Below are 24151 nucleotides of genomic sequence, written 5' to 3'. Positions count from 1 at the left end.
CCTCAAACTATGGCCTGCGGGCCACATGCGGCCCGCCAAGGACATTTATCCGGCCCGCCGGTTGCCGCTGCCTGTCCTGCTTAGCAACTGACTCGTCCCGGGCCCACAGTGCGCATAGGAATTTGTTGATAGTTTTTTTTTTTAACTATAGTCCGGCCCTCCAACGGTCTGAGGGACAGTGAACTGGCCCCCTGTTTAAAAAGTTTGAGGACCCCTGCTTTAAGGCTTGTTTTTCCAAATATCCTACCCAATAAAAGAGTAATATGCAAATTAACCACCACTCAGCTACACCCACAAGCCACGCCCACCAGCCAATCAGGAGCGAATATGCAAATGAACCCAACCAAGATGGCTACTGCCACAGAGAGCAGGTGGGAAGCATGGGTTTCCCCGGCAATGGAGGAAGCCAAGCTTTCCCCCTGCCCTTGCCGGCCTAGGCCTCCACTCAAGGCTACAAAGTTTCAATGTATTAGAAGATACATAAAACCAAACAGAAATGGCGGCAGCCATGTAGCTGGAAAAGCAGGAGGCTAAGGTTGCCCCCGGCGATGGAAGAAGCCAAGCTTTCTGCACACCCTGGCCAGCCCAGGCCTTGCTTAAGGCTACAAAGTTTCAATTATAGAAGATACATAAATCCCAACAGAAATGGCTGCCGCTGGAGCAAGCAGAAGGCTTGGCTCCGCTCCAGGCTACAAAGTTTCAATTGTAGAAGATAAATAAACCCAGATACCAGGGCCTCTGCTTGGGTCGCCAGGGTGCATGGCTGGCCTGCAAACCACCACAGGCCCCTCGCCCAGGCCGCCCCATGCCCCAAGGGAACCCCCACCCTGATCTGGGACACCCTTCAGGGCAACCCAGCTGGCCCCCACCCATGCACCAGGCCTCTATCCTATCTAAAAAAAGAGTAATACGCAGATTGACCATCACATCAACACACAGGATGGCTGCCCCCATGTGGTCAAAGATCCTGCCCCCATGTGGACACAAGATGGCCACCACAAGATGGCCAGCAGGGGAGGGCATTTGGGAGGGACCAGGCCTGCAAAGGAGGGCAGTTGTGGGCGATCAGGCCAGCAGGGGAGGGCAGTTAGGGGTGACCAAGCCGGCAGAGGAGGGAAGTTGGGGGTGACCAGGCCTGCAGGGAAACGCAGTTGGGAGGGACCCAGGCCTGCAGGGGAGAGCATTTGGGGGGGGACCCAGGCCTGCAGGGGAGAGCAGTTGGGGGGCACCATGCCTGCAGGGGAGGGCAGTTAGGCATCAATCAGGCTGGCAGGGGAGTGGTTAGGGGGTGATCAGGCTGGCAGGTAGAAGTGGTTAGGGGCAATCAGGAAGGCAGGCAGGCGAGCAGTTGGGAGCCAGCAGTCCTGGATTGTGAGAGGGATGTTCGACTGCCCGTTTAGTCCCGATGCCACCGGGATCGGGTTTAAATGGGCAGTCGGACATCCCTCAAGGGGTCCCAGATTGGAGAGGGTGCAGGTTGGGCTGAGGAACAACACCCCCCCCCCCTGCACGAATTTCGTGCACCGGGCCTCTAGTACTCTATAATTAACTTTAGCCCACAACAATATCTGGATTTTCTTTTCTCTGTTTTTTTTTTTTTTTTTTTTTTTTTTTTTAAGGTATAATTTACAGTAGTTTAAGTGTACAAATTTACTGCATTTCGGGAAATGTATGGGGTTGTGTAACCATTACCACAGTTAAGATACAGAACATTTCCATCACTCAGTGTTCCCTTGTACCCCCTGTACAGTTGATTCCCACTTTTGACCCCTGATCTCAGGCAGCCAGTTAGTTATCTGCTTTCTCTCTCTCTCTAATTTTGGCTTTTCCTAAATGTCACCCAACTTGATTCAAACGGCATGTATTCTTTTGCTTTGGATATTTTTCATTCATCTTGCCATTTTTTGAGATTCATTCATATATATGTATTAATATTGTGTTCCTTTTATTGTTAAGTAGTATTTCATACAATACTGATACCACAATTAATTTTTCCTGATATTTGGGTTGTGTCCACTTTTTGGTCAAATATGAATGAAGTAATGTGAACATTCTTTGTCTTTGTAAGGTCATACGTTTTTGTTTTTGTTTTTTGTTTGTTTGTTTGTTGTATATACACCTAGGATTTGGAAATCCTGGGTCATATTGTCCTCCGCATCCCTTCCTGTTGCCAGTTGAAGTGAGCTTCTTGGGATGTCACAAGAAAAGGAATTTTCTGAGACTTGCATGGGAGAATGAGTGGCATTTATTTGCGTGGAATTAAATTCCTGAGTTTCCAAGGTCCCATCTCCCTGTGTCCCACCAAGGAACATGTCCCACGTTGTCGTTAGCAGGGCTGGGATTAAAGCCGATGCCCAGTTTCCACTCCATATTTGCACAGTCCCGTCCAGCACCAGGCTAGCTTAGCTTGTGTTCCCAGCTGCAGTCCATTGCGTGTGGGGTCTACATGGTCCACATGACTGTGGAGGGAACACTGGGAAGCAGGAGCAAAACCAGAGGAACAAGAGAGAGAATTCCTTTGTCTGGCAATTGTGTATTTTCAAATTTCACAAGCCGATTATCTTTTTTTTAGGTTAGACTGACAGGCAAGTACCTTCCCTGCATCATCCTGACTCACTGCTCATGCGGCCATCTTCTCCTTTGTCCAGTCCTTTCCCTCAGTGATCTGCAGGGAATGGACTGGTGGGTCCCTGGGGTGTGTGCAATTGCAGCTTCCTGGTGAAGCTGCCCAGCTGGCCAGGCTTATAATGTCTGGCCTTCCTTTGCTTCTTTCCTGTTATTAAATTAATAGCTACCTAATTACAGCGGTCACAATATTGCAGTTGTAGGTTTAAATGCCAAACTTTTCCAAAGTGGCTGCAGTGTTTTAGATTTCAATTAGCAATGAATGAGATTTCCAGTTGTTCTGCATCTCTACTAGTACTTGGTATTGTCAGTTTTTTTTAACTGTAGCCATTCTAGTAATTAAGTAGTGGTTTTTCATTTTCTTTTTATTTGCATTTCCCTGATGATAGTGATGTTGAGCATCTTGTATATGCTATTGGCCTTTTGTATTCCTTCTTTTCTTAACTACCTATTCATGTCTTTTGCTCATTTTTAACTTCTTTTTTTTTGTCTCATTAATGGAGATGTATGGGCTCTTTACATACTCTGGATAAAAGCTCTTTATTAGGTATATGTTTTGGAAATTTCTCCCAGGCTGTGGCTTGCCTTTCTGTTTTCTTAATTGTACCTTTTGAGGAGTGACTGTTGTATAATTTTGATGAAGTTCATTTAATCAATTTTTTTCTTTTATAGCCTCTGATTTTGTGTTGTTAAGAAATCTTTGCCTGTCCCAAGATTGTAAAGTTTCCTCAGCTTTCTTTCCTACAATTTCTGTAGTCACAATTATTAGGTTTGGGTTTATGGTACACTTCAAATTGTCAAGTTGTTCATGATGTGAGATAATCATCAATGTGTGGGCTCCCTCTGCATCCCCCTCGGTCAAATTGATAACCACGTTCCATCATCATCTGTTGGAAAGACTATCCTTTCAAAATTGAATTACCATTTGCTCTTTGATAAAAATCAATTGGCCATTGAATTTTGTGTGCATTTCTAGATCTTCTGTTATGTTCCAGTTATCTGTGTCTGTTTTTAAGCCACTATCACCCTGTTTTGTTGCTGTAGTCTTGAAATCAAGCATTGTAAGTTCTCTGGTCTTTTTCAAATTGTGTGGTTTTTGTTTGTTTGTTTTGCCTTCCACATAAAGTTTAAAAGCAGTTTGTCAATTTATCCTGCTAGGGTTTTGATTGGCACCACACTATTTGCATAAAACAATATGGGAAGAATTTCTACTTTCTTTTTTAAATTAAATCTTTATTGTTGAAAGTATTACATTATTTCAATAATAATGCATTTACTAATCCAGGAGCATGGTATATCTCACCATTTATTTAGGTCTTTAATTTCCTTCAGCAATGTTTGATAGTTTTCATTACACGTTTTAAAGTTTATTTCTATTATTTTACTTTTTTGATGTTGTGATTGGAGGCATTGTAAAAGTTTATTTTCATTGTTTGTTGCTATTATACTGGAGCACAGTAGATGATTGTACACTTACTTAGCAGCCTTCTATTTTGATAAGCTAATTACTAGTTCTAGTAGCTTTGCTCTAGATTTCTTTGGATTTTCTATTTACTTCATCATGCTGTCTGCAGTTAAAGGCAATTTTAATTTTTCTTTTCTGATCTTTAGATACACTTTAATTTTTTTTTATTGTTGTCTTGTTGGATTAACAAGGAACTTTGGTACAGTGTTGAATATAAGGGAATATCCTTTTGTTCCTTATCTTTGGAGGAAAACATTCAGTTTTCCCCATTGAATATGATATTAGCTGTAAGGTTTTTGCAGATTTGTATTGAAGAAGTTCCCTTCTGTTACTGGTTTTACTTGGAGGTTCTTCCCCACCCCCCATTTATAATGCATATATATAGTGAATTTCTCAAATTTTATTATTCTTCATCTACTGAGAACCTATGGATTTTTAAGAATATGTTAATATGCTTAATTACATTGCTTGGTTCTTCAGACATTTTTTTGATGAACCCCTTTTAGTCACATGTGTTATGTTGCTGGCTTCAGTGTAGTAATATTTTGTTAAGGATTTTTGCACTTTTATTCATAAGTAATGCTACTTTGTAATTTTCTTCATGTGACATGATTTTTGCATCAGGATAATTTTGGCCTCATAAAATGAGTTGGCAATTGCTCTTTTCTCTATTGGATGTGTAGGATTGGTATTATTTCTTCCTTAAAAGTTATGCAGAATTTACTAGTAAAGTCATCTTATCTTTTTTTTGTGTGGAGAGCGAGCTATTTATTTTTTATTTTAATTTTATCTTTACTAGTAGCCCATCGTGCGATATCGCGCGCAGTAGGCCGCCCGCTGCTGCTTCCGCGGGAGCCGGCGGGAACCACAGTGGGCCACCAGGAGCCGTGTGGCTTCTGTGGCATGGGGAGGGACCCACACCAATTTTACAGGTGGCTTCTGTGGCATGGGGAGGGACCCACACCAATTTTACAGGTGGCTTCTGTGGCATGGGAGGCAGGCCCGCTGTCTCCTCTCCAGGCCTGCGCTCGGCTGTGGAGGCTGCAGGCTGTCCCCCCGCCCCCCAGAGGCCCTGGCTGCTCCGCGTCTGCTGCCCAGAGGTCCTCCGGGGCAACGAAGCAAGTATTCCGCCAGGCCGCTCACGCTACCCACTCTCTGTGGATGCGTGTCCCCCGCCCCCCCAAGGACTGGGGAACTCCGGCAGGGCTGAGGGTACTGGGTGCCGCCATCTTGTGGCTATGGGTGCCATCATCTTTGTAATGGAGTGGCAGTTAATTTGCATATTGCCCTTTTATTAGATAGGATTGTTGAAAGTACTACAGGTGTGTTACTCCCCCCCCCCCCCCCCCGTCATTGACCTCCTCCACATGACTCCTGTCCCCTCCCCAGGCCTTTACCACACTATTGTCTGTGTCCATGGGTTATGCATATCTACACTAATAAAAGAAAAACATGCAAATTGACCATCACTCTGCTACATCTACCAGCCAATCAGGAGTGAGTATGCAAATTAACCCAACAAAGATGGCAGTGGCCACGGAGCTGGAGCGAGCAGGAGGCTTGGGTTTCCCCCAGCGGTGGAGGAAGCCAAGCTTCCCGCCCACCCTGGCCAGCCCTGGCCTCCGCTCAAGGCTACAAAGTTTCAGTTATAGAAGATAAATAAATCCCAGATACCTGCTTACAGCTGGCCCTGGCCTCCTCTCAAGGAAAAAAAGAAAAAAGTGAAAAAGGAGGGGTTGGGAGCTTGGGTAGCCAGGGGATGTGGCCAGCCTGCAAACAGCCATCAGCCCCTCACCCAGGCTGGCCAGGCATCCCAGCGGGGGGCCCCCCACCCTGAAGGGGGTGTGACCAGCCTGAAAACAGCCCTCAGCCCCTCACCCAGGCTGGCCACACCCCCATGGGGTGAGTGTCCCTGCTGGGGGGCTTGGCCAGCCTGCAAACAGCCATCAGCCCCTCACCAAAGCTGGCCAGACCCCCATGGCCCGATCCCTGTAAACGGGCAGTTGAACATTCCTCGAGGGGCACCCCCCCCTCGTGCATGAATTTTGTGCACCGGGCCTCTAGTATGCATATAAATTATTTGGTTAATCCTTCACCTCTTCCCTCTGAGATTCCACAGTCAGTTGCTTCATTGTCAGTTTATTTTGTTTATTAGATTCAACATAAAAGTGAGATCACGTGGTTGGTTGTAGCTGGGAATATATTATTATGCACTTAATTTCATAATCTTTTGTCATTAGATTGTAAATTCATTGGTGATAGGGATCTTTGCCTATTTTGTTTACTCTTGTCTTCCCAGTGCTGATAACTCTGCTATGGCTCATAATAGGGGCTCAATAAAGGTTTGAATTACATTGTTAACTGTTAATGGAAAAATGAAACTTAACTCCTTGCCACAATGTATAAGCTTCAGGTTAGTAGGGAACATGCCTCATACTAATTCTGTGTCACTTAGGGAACTGAGCTTAAATACTGTGATGTAAAGTGATTCACTTTACTAAACTTTTGGGTATCTGCAATGTCAGGGGTGGGGAACCATTTTTCTGCCAAGGGCCATTTGGATATTTATAACATCATTTGCTTAATATAATTCACTTAATATAAATTTATGTTGCTATGAAAAAAGCTCCTAGGTTTATTAAATTTTAAGTCCCACCCATGGTTTCCTTGGCAGGGCCAGACCAAATGTTTTCCTGGGCCTTATGGCACGGGGGTATACATTCCCCACTGATAACAGGGGATACACAGATGCTTAGCACTCTTGCCTTTGTGGTATTTTTGTCTTAGGTTATTTTGTCAAATAACAAAAATATAGTAGTTAAGAGTAAGCTCTGGAGGCAGACCTAGATTCAGTTCCTATGTCTGCTACTTAGTACCTATTTCTTTGAGCAAGTTGCTTAATCTTTCTGATCCTTCTTTCTTCACTGTACAAATGAGGCCTTCTACCACTTTAAAGGGTTAGAACCTTTTAAAAGAAATGTTAGCATTTTTCATGAAATTAAATGCTTACTATTATATAATAAACTTCTATATCTATATATATAAAAGCCTAAGTGACCGGCGGACTGGCTGACCGGTGCACAATGACCTATGATGTACAATGACCACCATGAGGCACACACTCAGCACACAGGCATGGAAACATGGAGCACACTGATCAATCTCAGAGGGAATGGGGGGGAGCGGGAAGAGATTAATTTGCATACGCAGGTGCGTTCCGCACCACCTCAGCCGCTCTGGGCCTCTTGGCAGGGTGGGAAGGCGGAAAGGTGGCTCCAGGCCAGAGCGAAAAGGCGGCTCTGGCCAGAGCGAAGGCAGTGCCGGCAGCCAGGGGAAGGAAGGCCCATTCTTGCACGAATCTTCATGCATCGGGTCTCTCTCTCTATATATATAAAAGCCTAATATGCCTCTCTCTGTATAAAAGCCTAATATGCAAAGTGTCCCCTTGGGAGTTCGACTGGGAGAATGGGAGTTTGATTGCTTGCTTTGACATGCGCTGACCACCAGGGGGTGCATGGAGCAAAGGAAGGCCCTGGCTAGCAGCCGGGGAAGGGAGGCCCCAGCCGGCAGCTAAAAGGTACCAATCAGCCCTGATCGCCAGCCAGACCTAGGGACCCTACCTGTGTATGAATTTCATGCACCAGGCCTCTATGTTATATGATAGAGACATTATGCTAAGGCCAAAGTTAAAGGTTGGAAGGGTACCTCTAGTGAAGTAGTTGAAGTAGCAGAGCTTCATGGGAAAGATGGCATTTAAAATGGATCTTGAATAACTGATAGAATTTATACAGTGACGTGGATGTGGTTAAGATATCTTGGAGGGGAAAGGATGAACCATCAACAAAGTGAGGCAGTTGGGAGAATTCAGGGCGTGTCCTGAAAGCAGAAATGCCCCTCAGTAAACTCATATTTCCACCATACCCCACACCACCTTCCCTGGGCAATTACCTAAATTGGTGAAAGATGTTATCTATTTTTATTCATATGCTCCTTTCCCCTCCATCACCTCCACCTAAGAAGACAGTTGTCTTTCAAATTAGACTTTCTGGGGGAGAACATTTGATGACTTAACTACTTCTTGAGTTAACTAATCCTGCATTCTGAATATCCCTGTTCTCTCCACCCCCACGCTCTATACACACTAGGTGCATACTTCTTGAGGGCCAGAGAAGTATATTTTAATCAGTTTGGCCTGTGCAACCTTTTAGTATTGTCCCTGACACCTAGTAAATCCTCAGTTTATTTCAGGGCACGGGGTGGTAAATAAATGATACTGATTAAAACCATTTCCAACTAAATTAAAAATTTTTTGAAATATGAACTTTTGAAATAGATGTCTGAAACTTTGCAAATACCAGCATTTGTGAATACTCCTACAGCATATAATTTTCTCACTTGGAAAGTTGGGGTTAATGAGGAATGAATGAAATTAAATTTTCATACTTAGTACATTTTAAGATGTACTTAAACATTTTTTCAGTGTTTCCAAAAAGGTACTTAGAATTCAAAGGAAATGCACAATATAACCCGAGAACAAATTTTAGTATTAAAAAAATAGTTGCATACCAAAAACTCACCCATGAGTTTACACTTTGGGGGTTAGACATCACATTCTTTTTTTCCAAACAATAATTGTTAGCCGTTGGGATCCATACTCTAGGTCCCTCACACCTAGGACAAGATGACTCTGAGGAATGTTCCACACTGTCTCCTAGAGATTCCCAGCAAGATCAAATGCCAGTTGCTCACAGCTGCATAACCTGCCATACTGCACCCTTTGTTGGTTTCCTTCCCTTCCCTACTTCAGTTCTCCACTTTTTAACTGGTGCTTCCTAGGATAACTATAAATAAATTATTTGCACTAAAACCTTTTGCTTCTGGAGAAATGCAACCCAAGACAGCTTGGCAAGACACATTTTAGTAAGAGTTTAAAATTTTCAAGTTTTAGAATATAGGTTTGGAGAAATTTGTTCACAAAGATGAGTATGAAAGGTTTACTTTTTAAAAAATGTATTTTATTGATTTTTACAGAGAGGAAGGGAGAGGGATAGAGAGTTAGAAACATCGATGAGAGAGAAACATCAATCAGCTGCCTCCTGCATACCCCCCCACTGGGGATGTGTCTGCAACCAAGGTACATGCCCTTGGCTGGAATCGAACCTGGGATCCTTGAGTCCAAAGGCCGATGCTCTATCCACTGAGCCAAACCAGTTCGGGCTACTTTTTTTTTTTTTTTTTTTATAGAGAAGATTTACTAAAACAAATTTGCTTTTTTATTGATAAAACACAAGGTAGGCACTAAAAAAGGGAATAGGTGGCTAGTTTCTGTTTGGAGGCCAGAGGTCAAAATGAGTCTGGATAAGTGTCTCTCTGTTTTATACTGAAAATAGGCATCACTGATGTTTAAAACCCCAAATATAAATGGCTAGGTGTCATTTTAGCGTGCGATTTATTTTTAATACTAAAATTTGTTCTAGGTTTATATTGTACATTTACTTTCAATTTGAACTGTCTTCTTGACAACACTGAACATAAAATTAAATCCAGTTCAACAAACAGAACTAGAGAAAAAATACAGATGCAAGCAAGAGATAATAGGATAGCGTAGTCCAAGCATTTTCTTATTCCTGAATGATAGGTTTTTATTGTAGTCTTGCCCATAGAATTCCGCTGACAAATTTTTTTTATTTCAGGGCAGGATTAATTAAAAAGAAACCAGAGAATCTCATCAAATTGATTGGATTCCATGCCTTTGCTGACTCATCTGATTTCAGTGCTTTAAAAATGTTTCTCAAATATATTGTAATGCAGGATAGAGTTTTCATAACTTAAAAACATCCTGGATACCATGTTTTATGTTAATAATGTCATGTGCATTAAACGTAAGTGCTTTTCCTAAAACTCTTTTCCCTTTCTTTACAGAATGCTGCCTTTTTATATGGTCTTGGTTTGGTCTACTTCCATTACAATGCATTTCAATGGTAAGTTATTTCTAGTGAATGACTTGTTTTTGTTTTTGCTATGTTTTGTTCACAGTGTGGGTAAAAAGTAGGTTTATAGTTGTGAGTGCGTGAAACAGAATTTATTCTTGGATTATTATTTATTATTGTATTATTTTTCATATGAACAACTGTAAATCTACTTTTGCCCCACCCCATATTGTGTGTGTAATAAAGACAACATATTTTAATGTCCCTATGCCTACATTTTTCAATAATCTCTTGAAATGATTAGATATTCCTTCAGAGATACTGAACCACTTCACATATAAGAGTTGTATGTGTCCCTGAAAGAATCTGGCATGAGATTATAATAATTAAAGAAGGCTTAGATTAGAAAGCTGTTAGAATTTCTCAGGTCTTCATTATAGACCAGTGGTCCCCAGGTTATTTGAACTGGGGAGTGACTTGCACGCTGATATAAAGATCTATGGATAAATTATCTATGACGACCAATACTTTCACCTTTTCAGACTTTTAGACAAGATTGACTACTCCCTCCCCTTCCTCTCCCCAACCCACACGCAGTAGGAGGGAAAAAAGTGTCACAGTGTCTGGAGTGATGATAAGAAGATTGGCTAGAGAGCGCAAAAGAGCCAGGAGGTAGTAATACATTAGCAAATGCCAATGTCAATAACCCAGTGTATGATACTTCTAATTTAGCCTTACATTTAAGGTCCTCTCTGGTTCAACCTCAAATGATCCTTTTCGCCTCACTGTTCCCGTAGCTGAATATGTTCTTTATGTCAGTCACACTGTATTAACATTCCCCTGAAAACATCTTGAGCATTTTTTACCTATGTAACCTTGTTCGTGCCATCTACTCTGTTTGGTCTGGCTTCTCTTTCCATCTCTACCTTTAAAAATCTTACCTGTCTCTTGGGTTATTTCAGCAAATCTATCTGTGTCACTTAAAAGGAACCTCTAAATTTTCTAATAAATATGCGTGGAACTATATATCTGTTATATACATATAAAATGTTATTACTGATTCAGAGCTAGAATACTATCCCTTTTAGATATTCCTGAGGGAACTCTCGGGACCCAGCTTTATTAGCCTCAGAGAACCTAAGGGTTTTGTTGTCTCTTCCCAAATGTACTGAAACTGTGCTAGGGCCATTTAGTTAATATCATTTTTGATATAGTTTTAAAGGAGACTTTTTAAATGACTTCCTTGAAATCTCATTAAAAGTGACCATTGTTTTAAAATATATTTAGCACATCCATGTTTTCCATAGGTAGTGCTATTGAGGTTTTAGCTTTCTATAATTTCTTTTTTTAAATTGTTAGCAATGGCACACATTAAATGCAAAAAGAATTTAAGCTGAAAAACTATAGAAATGATTTTGGTGATATAAAAAACCATCTTTTTAAATTTTAAGAAAAAATGCCAATGATGCTCATGCACAGCAATATGAACTTTTCTGTTTCAGTAGAGAATATGCTCTAATATTTGAAAACTATAAACCTTTCTACACGTTGTATCAAAAGTATTTTATAGTTTTCCTTAGCTATTTCTCATGTTCTAAAATTCTCTGTCAATCAGAATTTGTATGCTTTGGTGTTTCAGTTTAGCTTGTGCTATAGAGATCATGTTCTGGCTGCACGCAGTTTGGCGAGGTGAATGTGGTAAAATGATGACCAAATTTAAAATGTAGTCTGAGTGTTACCTATTTTCTCCACGTACTCCACCCTCCTCCTCCCCAACACACACACACACACACACACACTTTCCCCCACTTCTCTATTCTTTTGTTCCCCTCAGGTGGGAATAAATGAAGAAGCACACAGGAGACAAAACATTAGTAGAAGTTTAGAAAATAAAATGGAAGTGAACTTAGATATATTTTGCTAGATGAGGGGAACTGGTTTAGTAAAGAGACTATGGAGTGTCCCTCCCCTCCCAACACACACAATTTAATCAACCAACTATGAAAGTGATGGCATCAGGGAACACTTATTAAAACTTAAACATTTTACTGTTGTTTAGAACATTGAAAATAGGAATGCACAACTGAAGGAATAGATTACTTGGAAAAACTGGAGCCGGCCAACCTCCCGCGGCCCCTCCCCACCCCCAGCGGGCCAACCTCCTGCAGCCCCAATCGGGCCGATCGCTGGCCAGGCTGAGGTACCCCACCCATGTACGAATTTGTGCACCAGGCCTCTAGTTTTAATATAAAATATTATTTGAATAATGGAGAATAAATTTAACTGATCATCCTTTTCATCTTTTATATTAAACTAAAGGCCCGGTGCACAACATTTATGCACTTAGCGGGGGGAGGGGATGTGTGGTGGTGGTCCCTCAGCCCAGCCTGCACCCTTTAGCAGTCCGGGAGCCCTTGGGGGATGTCCGACTGATGGCTTCAGACATCCTTAGTGCTGCTGTGGAGGCGAGAGAGGCTCCCTCCACTGCTGCTGCACTCGCCAGCAGTCAGCCTGGCTTGTGGCTGAGCGGCCCTCCCCCTGTGGGAGTGCACTGACCACCAGGGGCAGCTCCTGCATTGAGCATCTGCCCCCTGGTGGTCAGTGTGCATCATAGCGACCAGTTGTTCCTCCAATCGATTTGCATATTGCTCTTTTATTATATAGGATTAGATTCTGTACATTCAATTATATGAAAGACCCAGATGCCCCTTTCCAGTCTTTTTTTTAAAAAACTATTCATTCATATCATTTTTATAAAACTGCATTTCCTTTTAACAATATTGTGTAAATCATAAGTTTTACTGTGCTACCAAGCAAAAATTCATGCAAATGTTAAAAAGTTAAGCTATCTTATGCCTGTATTCTTTCAGGGCAATTAAAGCATTTCAGGAGGTGCTTTATGTTGATCCCAGCTTTTGTCGAGCCAAGGAAATTCATTTACGACTTGGGCTTATGTTCAAAGTGAACACAGACTATGAGTCTAGTTTAAAGGTAGGTTGTGGTTTTTCTCTAAGACACTATGTTTCATTTGGGGGGAGGGGGTTGTTAAATGTTAGAGCTTTGAGAAATGTTGGAATTTATATCAGCACCTCAAAAGAAAATTTGAAAATTTAAGTGAAAGAACCTTTTATCAGCTATGAACTGGAAGATACAAATGTTGGGTTTCAGGGCACAAAGTAGTTATTATGCTAAGACATAGGTAATTAATTACACATCATTTAACTTTTTTGGGGGGGATTAAAGTTTTGAGGTTTGCTATGAGGTGAAGGTTTCAATTTCAGTTTGGACATTGGAAACACTTCTCTATAAGCAATTGACCACCATAGAGGTCAGAAGCAGGTACCTAATGATGGGGTGACCGAATCATTGACCATTTATTTGTATTCGTTTCACCAGAAATCTTTCCACCTTTACCAGTAGGGCATATCTCATATCTAAAATATCTTTAAAAGTGTTCTCCGAAAGTCAGTTGTACTGCTGATGGATCAGTATGAACACTATTGGTGATATAAAAAACCATCTTTTTAAATTTTAAGAACAAATGCCAATGATACTCATGATAACACATTGTTGGTTAAGTATTTAACTTTCTACGGAAATTGGATATTTGTCAAATTTTTCATTGAGCTTCTTGTGCTATCTGTGCCATCACTTTAGGTCTCCCTGGGATTTTCATGAATATAGTGCTTCCCTGCATGACGAAAGTATTGCTTTTTGAAAGGAATTGAAGTTCTAGAGAAAAGCTTAAGTTTTTGTGAATTTATGGCTATAATGGTTGACATGTTCTAAATAGCTCTGATGCATACTGTCTTGATTCTGAAGGGAGGGAGATAGAGAATGACTGTACAGTAGGTTGTAATTTGAATTCACTAATAAGGAACTACTGAAAGTTTTTTTAAAATTTTTTAAAAATATATTTTATTGATTTTTTTATTTTTTACAGAGAGGAAAGGAGAGGGATAGAGAGTTAGAAACATCGATGAGAGAGAAACATCGATCAGCTGCCTCCTGCACACCCCCTACTGGGGATGTACCCGCAACCAAGGTACATGCCCTTGACTAGGAATCGAACCTGGGACCCTCCAGTCCGCAGGCCGACGCTCTATCCACCGAGCCAAACTGGTCAGGGCTGAAAGTTGTTTTTTTTTTTTAAACTGGATTTAAGAGTGCCTAATTCTTCTAGAGTTTTAAAGTAGACTGCAAATACAGTTTTTATCTTTCATGAGTTTATAAAGAACAATGCTGATGGTAAGAAAAAGAGAAACAACCAAAAACACTAAAGCAAGTAGATTGTGATCTACTTAGATCACATAGTTGTCAAAGGTAAGTGCAGTTTGAAGACTAGGCCCGAGAGTAAATGTAAGTAGTGTAAAGAATAAGGGATGCCTGGAAGTTATCAGTTTTTCCTCAAGCTTAGAGCAGCATTTCTCAGACTATATTATGGGATATGAATGGATTAGAAATGGGAAATAAAGTTCAAATGTGGCACCTTGCATATATTACCCCCTCTTGGACATTCACAGTGTATATTCACTAACGAAGACTCTTAAAAAAATAAAATTATTTGAGTATTTTACAATGCTGTCACAACTCCTATTATGTGTGGAACAAGTGTCTTGGGTAGTAGATTGGTAAATGTTGCTTAGGAAATATATTTGAGTGGAAAAAAGTAATCATATATGTCCCAAATTGTGTAAAATGTGAATATCTCTGAATATCGGTACAGTGGTATTTTTAATAATTCTGTGGGATGCAAAGATCTGTTTTCATGAAGGTGGCATTATTTAAAATCCCCTTTAATCAGGGGAAACAGGGTTGGACAGTGTTCCATGGCTAATTGAAAGTGTTACTACTCAGTGGTCGGCAAACTGCGGCTCGCGAGCCACATGCAGCTCTTTCCTTTGAGTGTGGCTGTTTCACAAAATACCACGGCCTGGGCGAGTCTATTTTGAAGAAGTGGCGTTAGAAGAAGTTTAAGTTTAAAAAATGTGGCTCTCAAAAGAAATTTCAATTGTTGTACTGTTGATATTTGGCTCTGTGGACTAATGAGTTTGCTGACCACTGTTACTACTTAATCATATTCATACAGAAACTTTCCTACATACAACTTTTAACTATATTCAGACATAGTTAAAAGCTAACCAAACCTTCAAGTAATGGTGATTTTAGCAAAATTGCCATAAGTGCAGTCTTCTTGTTTTGCCCCCCCCCCATTTATTTAAAATACTTGATTTATCATTATGTTTATATCATTTATATGAACATAGAAAAAGTTTTAGGAATCCTTGATACATTTCTTCCCCATCATGCAGTTTCATTTGATTTTTATCTCATCTTGACATTGGCTTCCCCTCCTCCCCCCATTTCTTTTTTTGACATTGGCTTTTTAAGGCGGCTCTCTCCAGTATTCCTTGTCTGTTTTCAGGAGAATTTTAGGCATCAACATTTTTAGTTGAGAAGGTGGTATTTCCATATATTACTATAAGAGCTTAGCTTTTAGTGTAGATGAAGGTAGGAATCAGAAGAAATGGCATGTCCCTCTCCCCTTAGGTGACTTTCAATTTTCCTAAAGACTAGCTACTGCTTTAGCTTCATATGAATAGATGTGGAACCTCTGATGACTTTCCTACTACTACAGTATATGAAACTGTTTTCTAGTACCAAGTATTGGTATTCGATGCTTTGAGATGCAACCTCAGAAACTCCAACTCAAGCTGGTTAAAATAACAACAAAAAGTAGTTCCTATAATGTGAAGTCCATCCTTCAGAATTGATCGAACTGATACAGGGTTTTATCAGGGATTCATTTTCTTCTATGTTGGCTTATTCTTAAGGCTACATGCCCGGTATAATGAAAGGGAGATTATTCCTTTTTCATGTTTCATATAGGAAGATATTGTACAGTAGTGGCATAGGTGCTTAGTGTAGTACTGGCATGTAATAAGTGCTCAATAAATATCTGATAATCATTTTATAGAGGAGAAAGATCCTGACTTCAAAAGATTTCCTCAAAATACTTTTACAAAAAAAGATATTTTTATTGATTTCAGAGAAAGGAAGGGAGAGGGAGAGGTAGAAACAACAATTGACTACCTCCTGCACACCCCTACTGGGGATTGAGCCCTACCTGGGCATGAGCCCTGACCGGGCATGAAACCAGTGACCTCTTGGTGCATGAGTTGATACTCAACCACTGAACCACACTGGCCAGGCACTTTTTTTTTTTTTTTTTAATATAAACATCCTTCAGATATGCTTTTCTTGATGGACTCTTAGTTTGTTTTTATCTTTATTATTGAAAGTATTACAGATGTCCCCCTTTTTTTCCTCATTGAAGAATACTTTACTTTGTATCTCATTGGCCAGAAATAAGCCACACGGCCATTCTCATTTGATACCTTATTAAAGATACTAGAGGCCCGATGCACGAAATTTGTGCAAGAGTAGGCCTTCCTCCCCCCGGCTGCCGGCACTAGCTTCCCTCCGGCACCCAGGACCTGGGTTTCCCTCTGGCTGCTGGCAGGCACCCAGGACCCAAGCTTCCCTCGCAGCCCTGGCTTCGTCTGGAAGGTTGTCCGGAAGGATGTCCAGTCTAATTAGCATATTACGCTTTTACTATTATAGATTAGTGGTCCGGTGCACGAAATTCATGCATGGGGGGGATGTCCCTCAGCCCGTCCTGCACCCTCTCCAATCTGGGACCCCTTGAGGGATGTCCAACTGCCGGTTTAGGCCCGATCCCACAGGCAATCCAGGACTGCTGGCTCCTAACTGCTCACCTGCCTGCCTGCCTCATTGCCCCTAACCACTCTGCCTGCTGACCTGCTCACCCGCACTTGCCCCCTGCTGGCCTGATCGCCCCCAACTGCCCCCTCTGCCGGCCTGCTCACCTCCAATTACCCCCACCTGCTGGCCTGCTCGCCCCCAGCCACCCTCCCCGCTGGCCTGCTTGCCCCCAACTGACCTCCTGATGGCCTGCTCACCTCCAACTACCCCCCCCCCCCCACCGGCCTGATCACCCACAACTGCCCTCCCCTCTTGGCCTCTAACTCCTCTACCTTGGCCCTGCCACCATGGCTTTGTCCAGAAGAATGTCTGGAAGGTCTCTTGGAACGTCTCCCAGTCTAATTAGCATATTACCCTTTTATTAGTATAGATAGAGGCCTGGTGCATGGGTGGGGGCTGGCTGGTTTGCCCTGAAGGGTGTCCCGGATCAGGGTGGGGGTTCCCTTGGGGGATGGAGCAGCCTGGGCGAGGGGCCTGTGGTACTTTGCAGGCCAGCCACGCCCCCATGGGGTGAGGGTCCCTGCTGGGGGGGCGTGGCCAGCCTGGGTGAGGGGATGAGGGCTGTTTTCAGGCTGGCCACACCCCCTTCAGGGTGGGGGTCCCTGCTGGTGTGCCTGGCCAGCATGGGTGAGGGGCTGATGGCTGTTTTTAGGCTGGCCACGCCCCCCAGTGGGGCCCCTCACCCCATGGGGGCATGGCCAGCCTGGGTAAGGGGCTGAGGCCCGTTTGCAGGCCCCTCCCTCGGCGGCTGGTCCAGGTGACGGCGACCCAAGCCTCCCGTGCACCCAGGCCGGCTCCATGGCTGCGGCCCACAGGCCCCCCCGTTCAGCAGCGGCCAGGGTGGGCGGGGGTGACCCAAGCCTTCCGCACGCCCCAGCCAGATCCGTGGCCTCCACCCACAGGCTCCTCCTTTGGCACCCACCTGGGCCGGCTCTGTGGCCGCCGCCCATAGGCCCCTTCTTCGGCGGCCAGCCCAGGCAGGCAGGAAGCTTGACTTCCTCCATTGCCAGGGGCGACCCAAGCCTCCTGCTCACTCTGGCTGGCTCCCATCTTTGTCCTGCTAATTTGCATACTCATTCCTGATTGGCTGGTAGGCATCGTGACTTGACGGTCAATTTACGTGTAGATGGTTACTCTTCGATCAGTTATACCCAGTGTTTGAGCAGGTCTCTCAATTCCTAAATACACTGTTCCTATCTAATGGAGAAGTAAAGGGTGGGTAAAAGGAGTATTTTGGTGTGGGGACGGTGTGAACAACTTGTGCTTCTCTACCTCATTTCTTTTTCCTGTGCCTGAAGGAGGGATATTGCATATACAGTATGTTTTAGATGGTAAAATATTTAAATCAAGTACAGTTTATTTTCATAATAGATTCCTTCATTTCACCCACACATGAAATGCATTCCAGGGCCTCCTGTTTTATTTCTATCTCTCGTAATAACTTTTCTCCCAAAATGTATTTCTGAAACAGATTCATTCTGTTTTTGGTACCATGTAAACAGCTTTCAGAGCAAGCAAATTTTGTTTTAAAATTTGACCCTGCCACATCACTAATTGTGTGACCTTGGGCAAGATGCTTAACTCTTCTGACCCTCCTTGTGTCTGTAGAACTGGAATAATTGTACCCACCCCACAAATTCCTCTCATTTGGGGCCAGGAGAGATATATTGTTTGCAAAATCCATTTTCTTGTCCTAGAATTTAATACTTGTATTTTTGTCACTCATCCCATCTTCAGAAATGTGAAGTTAGTGCCCAGCTTACTTTTTAATTGTATGGTGTTATTTTTCCATTATATTGGCCAGTAAAGATTTCACATGTTTAGTGAGTGGTGGAGGTACCAATTCTTAATTTAATTAGTTTTATACCATCTGAATCAGAGTCCATTTCGGGTGACATTTATTTCTACATGATATTTTGTTCTTTTTCTTCTCTGTTTCAGGTAATATCCCCCCAAGTGGGTTTGGTTGCCTGTTTAATACCATATAATTCAGACTTTATTTCATTATTTTTTAATGATAGTAATGATAATTACTTACATTCATTATATATTTGAGCCAGTGTATTGTTATTACTTCAATAAAAGTATACTAATTTTGACAAATAGTTTTATATAATGCCTCTAATTTTCACATCCTGGCAGGCTTAAAATTATTTTCTTCCTGTGAAACTAATAAATGCAAAATAACATGTACTAAATCCATATTATTTAATTTAATGGAAGATCATGTAGAAATTCTCCTTAATATTTACATATTTAAGTTTCCCTGAAATGTGTCAACATTAGAACTTTTTTGGATTTTTAAAGGTAAAAAGGTGGCTTTTTAAAGGGAACCTGTGGAAAGTTGATGGGGATACCAGTATAAGTTCCCTTATAATTTGGTATTTGAAGATGATGTGTTTATTGAAGGGGTTACTATGAAAGGGGTAAGAAGGTAAGAATTATAGAGAAAAGTCTAAGGAAATAGGTTGAACTCAAATGAGATGTGTGTTAGCCTGGCATTTTACCAGGTTCTTAGTGTTTCTTGAATGAATAGATAAATGGAAGAGACTATAAAATGGCTCTTATAGGATGGGCTGGAAATATGTGGGGGGGGGGAGGGGCGGAAAAAGGGGCTACTTTTATTTATCATCTCTTTTAACAGCTGTTTTTTTCTTTACAAACTGACAGCACAATTCATTCCAGCTTGTCTCCCCTCTACTGTTACACATGACATGAAACTTCTGAGTGAAAAAGCATTTCCACATTCTTTCTGTCTACCTTACTCTTCTCTAGGAATTACTTCATTTCCAGGTGTCTTGTTTGATCTTATACCCAATACAGATTCAGGAATTTTATTGTGATTTTTTTTTTATGCTAAGATAATAAGGCAGAAAGGTAAATAAAGGCATGATGATATATACTTCCTCTTAGAAAACACTTTTGAATCTGTGAAATGCCTCCTGTCTTTTATTTACTGTAGAATGCAGAAGTCATTTGTTTCATTTAATTAGGATACTGTGAACTGTATTATATAAAACTTACTGAGAATTTGATGTTAGTTATTAAATTTAACCATGCCTTACGTTTCCAAAATATCTGTAGTATTTCTTTGTTGAAGCTTTAACAGCATATTTTTATTAGTTTAGTTGTCTGAAGATAATGAAATTTGCTATTATTATTCCACTGGTGCATGAATTCATGCACGAGTGGGGTCTCTCCCGGCCGATTGGGGCTGTCTCGCCCAGTCCCGATCAGGCTGGCCGGGCAGGACCGCGGGAGCCTGGCCGGCCACGGGATGGTGACTGTGGGAGCGCACTGACCACCGGGGCAGCTCCTGCATTGAGCATCTTCCCCCTGGTGGTTAGTGCGTGTCATAGCTACTGGCTGGTTGTAACGGTCACTTAGACTTTTATATATATAGGTATAGATACCTGCTTCTGTCCTATTTCTTTCATGATAGCTTAACATGTCCAGCTGGTATTTTGAAAATTCTAGTCTTTTAAAAATTTCTTATTGACATAAAGTTGACACATAACATTGTATAAGATTAAGGTGTACAATGTGTTGATTTAGTGCATTGATATATTTCAGTATAATTACCACCTTTAATATTTTAGAACTGTGGCGATCTGTAACAATGATTAAGAAAAATAATTTGCCTTTGACTTGAAAGAGTACCTGAGTTCACTTCTCTTACTTAAATGGTCCACAAAAGCCTGTTTCGTTGGAGCTGAATAAAAACAAATTGTTTCCTCAGCCAGAAGTACCTCTTTTCTTTCTTCTCTCATCTGTATCTTTTGGATTCCATTACGGAATTGTCTGTTAAACTTCTGTCACAATACCAGTTTCAGTGCGCCTTGTGTTTAGTTATGTATGCGTAGCCATAGCAGAGTGCCTGGCTTATCGAGTAAAAGCTGATTGCCAACCTTTTATTCCCAAAAGGCTGTGTCTGCCATAATGGAATGAGTGGAGACAGTGGTATCACAACTTGCTAGGTACTCTGAAGTAAGGTTTTTGAGGGCAAGCACATGATTTAAAAACTTTAAGATAGTGGCATTTAACCCTGACTGGGCATTGGAATAATTTGTTAGAAGCTTTTATGTGGTTCACAGGGTGTCACCCTCAACCCACTGAGTCAGAACATCCAAGATTAGATCTGGAATCCAAACAGTGCTCCAAATAAATTATTTATACATTGATACAGACTTTGTCAGTTACGAAAAGCTATCTCATTGCTTGTCTCTAGGATTGGGAATACAGTTGAAGGGTTCTACAGTTGAAAAGATTCATGAGATAATCACAGACTGTACAGCTAGAAGTAAAACAATTTAAAGGAAAATAAAGTCTTGCAACTCTAGTTTTATGTGTTAATTACATGAATATAGATATCCTTCCTCCAGATAGAAATCAACTTCCTCAGTTTATATAAAACAAAATACTATAAAGTTATGAAATACTGAGCAAGTCAAAAGCTTTTAAAACAAAAGGTGACTTTGGTAATAAAGATGTCAACAGAAATTGTAATGAATCGAACCTTGTGTTAAATTGGACCAGAAGTGCTCTATAAAAAGAAAAGAACTGCAGCATTAAAAAAAAAGTCTCAGGTAAATCTTCTTGGCTTGGAAATTAATTTTCTGTAGAATGCTTTCTGCCTTGAGGTTTGTAGATAGTCTGAGCTGCAAAAGCCTCTGCTACAGGGTAACTTCCACACAGCGGCAATCAGTTTCAGTACCACAGTGTTTCGGTATGAGGTGCATATACCGGTGTGGCAAAAGTAGGTTTACAGTTTGTTCTATGGGAAATAATACAATACTTGATAAATACAAGAGTAAACTTTCGTGTACTCACAACTAATTCTACTTTTGCCCCATTGTGTACTTAGCTGCTTCTGTTGGGTGCTGGATATTTTACCATGACATTTTTAGGCTTGAGTGTCGATAATCGTAATAGGTAGTCATTTTTGCTGATTTATATGTTAATAGGTATATCTGTTTTGCATCTGGTTTAGATACTGGAAGTGAAACTGTGAGGTCACGTCATCCCCAGTTCCTCATCTCCCTTTAGTTTACTGAAAGATGTATCGGTGTTTTTCTTTATGTGGTTTAGTGTGGCTGCTTAGTTTCTTCAACTTCGTAATTCTTTTAAGTTTTTTCTTTCTCACATGCATGTTTTTGAATATGTACTCTTGCCCGGTAATTTTTCTATATTGTTGCTGTTTGGAAATGGTTAGTGTTTCATGATATTGTGGGTTTCAGAAGGTGCTTAAGTGACTTCATTGCTGCTTTTAAGATTGATTAAGGATTATGTAAAACATGGCCAAGAACCATTTCTGCCTGGTTTCATTGAATATTGATAGATGAAATGTAGGCTGGGCAATTTGAATTATGCATCTCTCTGTTCTTTTTGGGATTTCGGTGTAATAATAAAACTAAAATACTGCCATCTTGAAGGCTGTTTCTTTGCAGGTCAGTTTATGTTCTTTGATGGCTCAGTTAGGAGGTCTGTGTTATCTGAATATTAATTTGTGCCAGCAGGATAGATTAGATTTAGAAATGCAGTACAGTCTAAAAGTGTGGCTGCTGTGCTGCTCTTTTCGTCTAGAGGAGAGCAGTTGGTTATAAAGCATGCTTTACTTTCATAGTACTCACTTTTAAAAAGTCTGTTTTATATTGCCATGGTAACACACTCAAGGGATGTTTGAGGACATACAATCTGCTTAGTAGGCCAAGGGAAAATAAAAGCAGTGCTCAGGGTGTTCAGGTGTTGGATGTATTTCTCTCTCATTCTGTTAACCATGGCAAATAATTTTTTACTTTTATTGGTCATTGTATCCCTAGTTTCTGCATTGTTCTAAGGGCATTATAGGTCTTGATAAATATTTATTGATTACATATTCAATATTTAAGGGTCATAGTCATTTTGTTTGTAGTTTGCCCATTCAAAATATTACAACCCTTAAATAGTAAGAGTACTGTAAATGTAGGCTAGCCTAATTATGCATGCACATAACAGACATTTGTGAATTAATGTGATTACTATGTTCATACCAATTGATGCCTTCTAATCTTGCTTTCCTTGTAACACTGCATAGCTGATACTTGTTTATTTTTGTTAACTGAGGGGTCTAGTTGACTAAGTGCTGTTTGTTGATTCTGTGTTGAAAAATAGTACTGAAAACTTGCTGATGATTATTTCTCTTGGTAAAGAAAGATGAGCTTACATCTAGAAATCGTCATTATACATTTCAATTTTCCCAGCAGTAGATAGGAATGAGCTTATTGTGGTCAATTTTTTAAAAGTATGTTGGCTATTGATTTCCTTAAATGCTAAAAATGTGAATATATATTTGTGAAAATATTTTTAGAAGTTAAAAGATGTTTGATTTTTTTATCTTAAAGATTTCAGACCAATTCTAATACTTGTTTGTGTTCTCTTAGTTTACATACCAGGCTTAATGTTGACAAACTAAATGTCACCCAGTGTTTTTTATTATGATTCGTGTTCTTAAAACTTAGTGTTATACACTGAATTTAACATATATTTTTTTGGGCACGCTTATATGACATTATAAGTGGATGTTATAACTATTACACATATGATAGCACATTCTAAAAGGGTAATTATATGTCATAAATGAACTTGAACACAGGCTATTTATAGCTTGTGCATTCTTTGTAGTATTTCAAAGGCACTAAGTATAATGATTATTGAAGAATCAGTAAGGGCACATAGTTTCACCCTTTATGATAATTCTCATAGTAATTTTTTTGTTTCTGATGTTCACATCTCATTTTGAGATAAGCAGTGATGTTCTGACATTAATGCCATTGACCTTTACTTTCAGTTTTAAAAATAGTGATATGTTCTGTTTAAACTATTTTATAACTAACTAGAGCACTGGTGCATGAAAATTCGTGCACTCGGGGAGGGTCTCTCAGCCTGGCCTGAGCCCTCTCGCAGTCTGGGACCTCTTGGGGCTTGTTTGACTGACGGCTTAGGCCCGCTCCCTGGGGGATTGGGCCTAACCTGGCAGTCAGACATCCCTCTGGCAGCCCAGGAGCCTTTGGGGAATGTCTGACTAATGGCTTAGGCCCGCTCCCTGCGAGACTCCCGCCACTGCCGCTGTACTGGCCAGCCATGAGCCGGCTTCTGGCTGAGCGGCACTCCCCCTGTGGAAGCACACTGACCACCAGGGAGCAGCTCCTTGAGCGTCTGCGCCCCTGGTGGTCAGTGTGTGTCATAGTGACCAGTCGTTCCTGGTTGTTCTGCCATTAGGTTCAATTTGCATATTACCCTTTTATTATATATACTAGAGGACTTATGCATGAAATTCGTGCATGGGGGCGGGGGGTTTGTCCCTCAG

The 24151-nt window shown here is 41.2% G+C and overlaps 1 protein-coding gene across 8 annotated transcripts in view; it reads left to right on the top strand.

The window, feature by feature from the left end:
- KDM6A (lysine demethylase 6A) overlaps positions 1-24151 on the top strand; it is a 159950-nt gene that overhangs the window by 68161 nt on the left and 67638 nt on the right. For all 8 annotated transcript variants that reach the window (XM_080651992.1, XM_080651991.1, XM_080651989.1 and 5 more), the window contains exons 5-6: positions 10013-10071; positions 12891-13011. In XM_080651992.1, the coding sequence (XP_080508118.1) occupies positions 10013-10071; positions 12891-13011 (180 nt within the window). The remainder of the gene's footprint in view (positions 1-10012; positions 10072-12890; positions 13012-24151) is intronic.

This window comes from Plecotus auritus, assembly GCF_963455305.1.
Source record: "Plecotus auritus genome assembly, chromosome: X".
Classification (NCBI taxonomy): Eukaryota; Metazoa; Chordata; class Mammalia; order Chiroptera; family Vespertilionidae; genus Plecotus; species Plecotus auritus.
The sequence above is the reverse complement of the archived record's forward strand: the minus strand, read 5'-3'. Positions and strand labels throughout refer to the sequence as shown.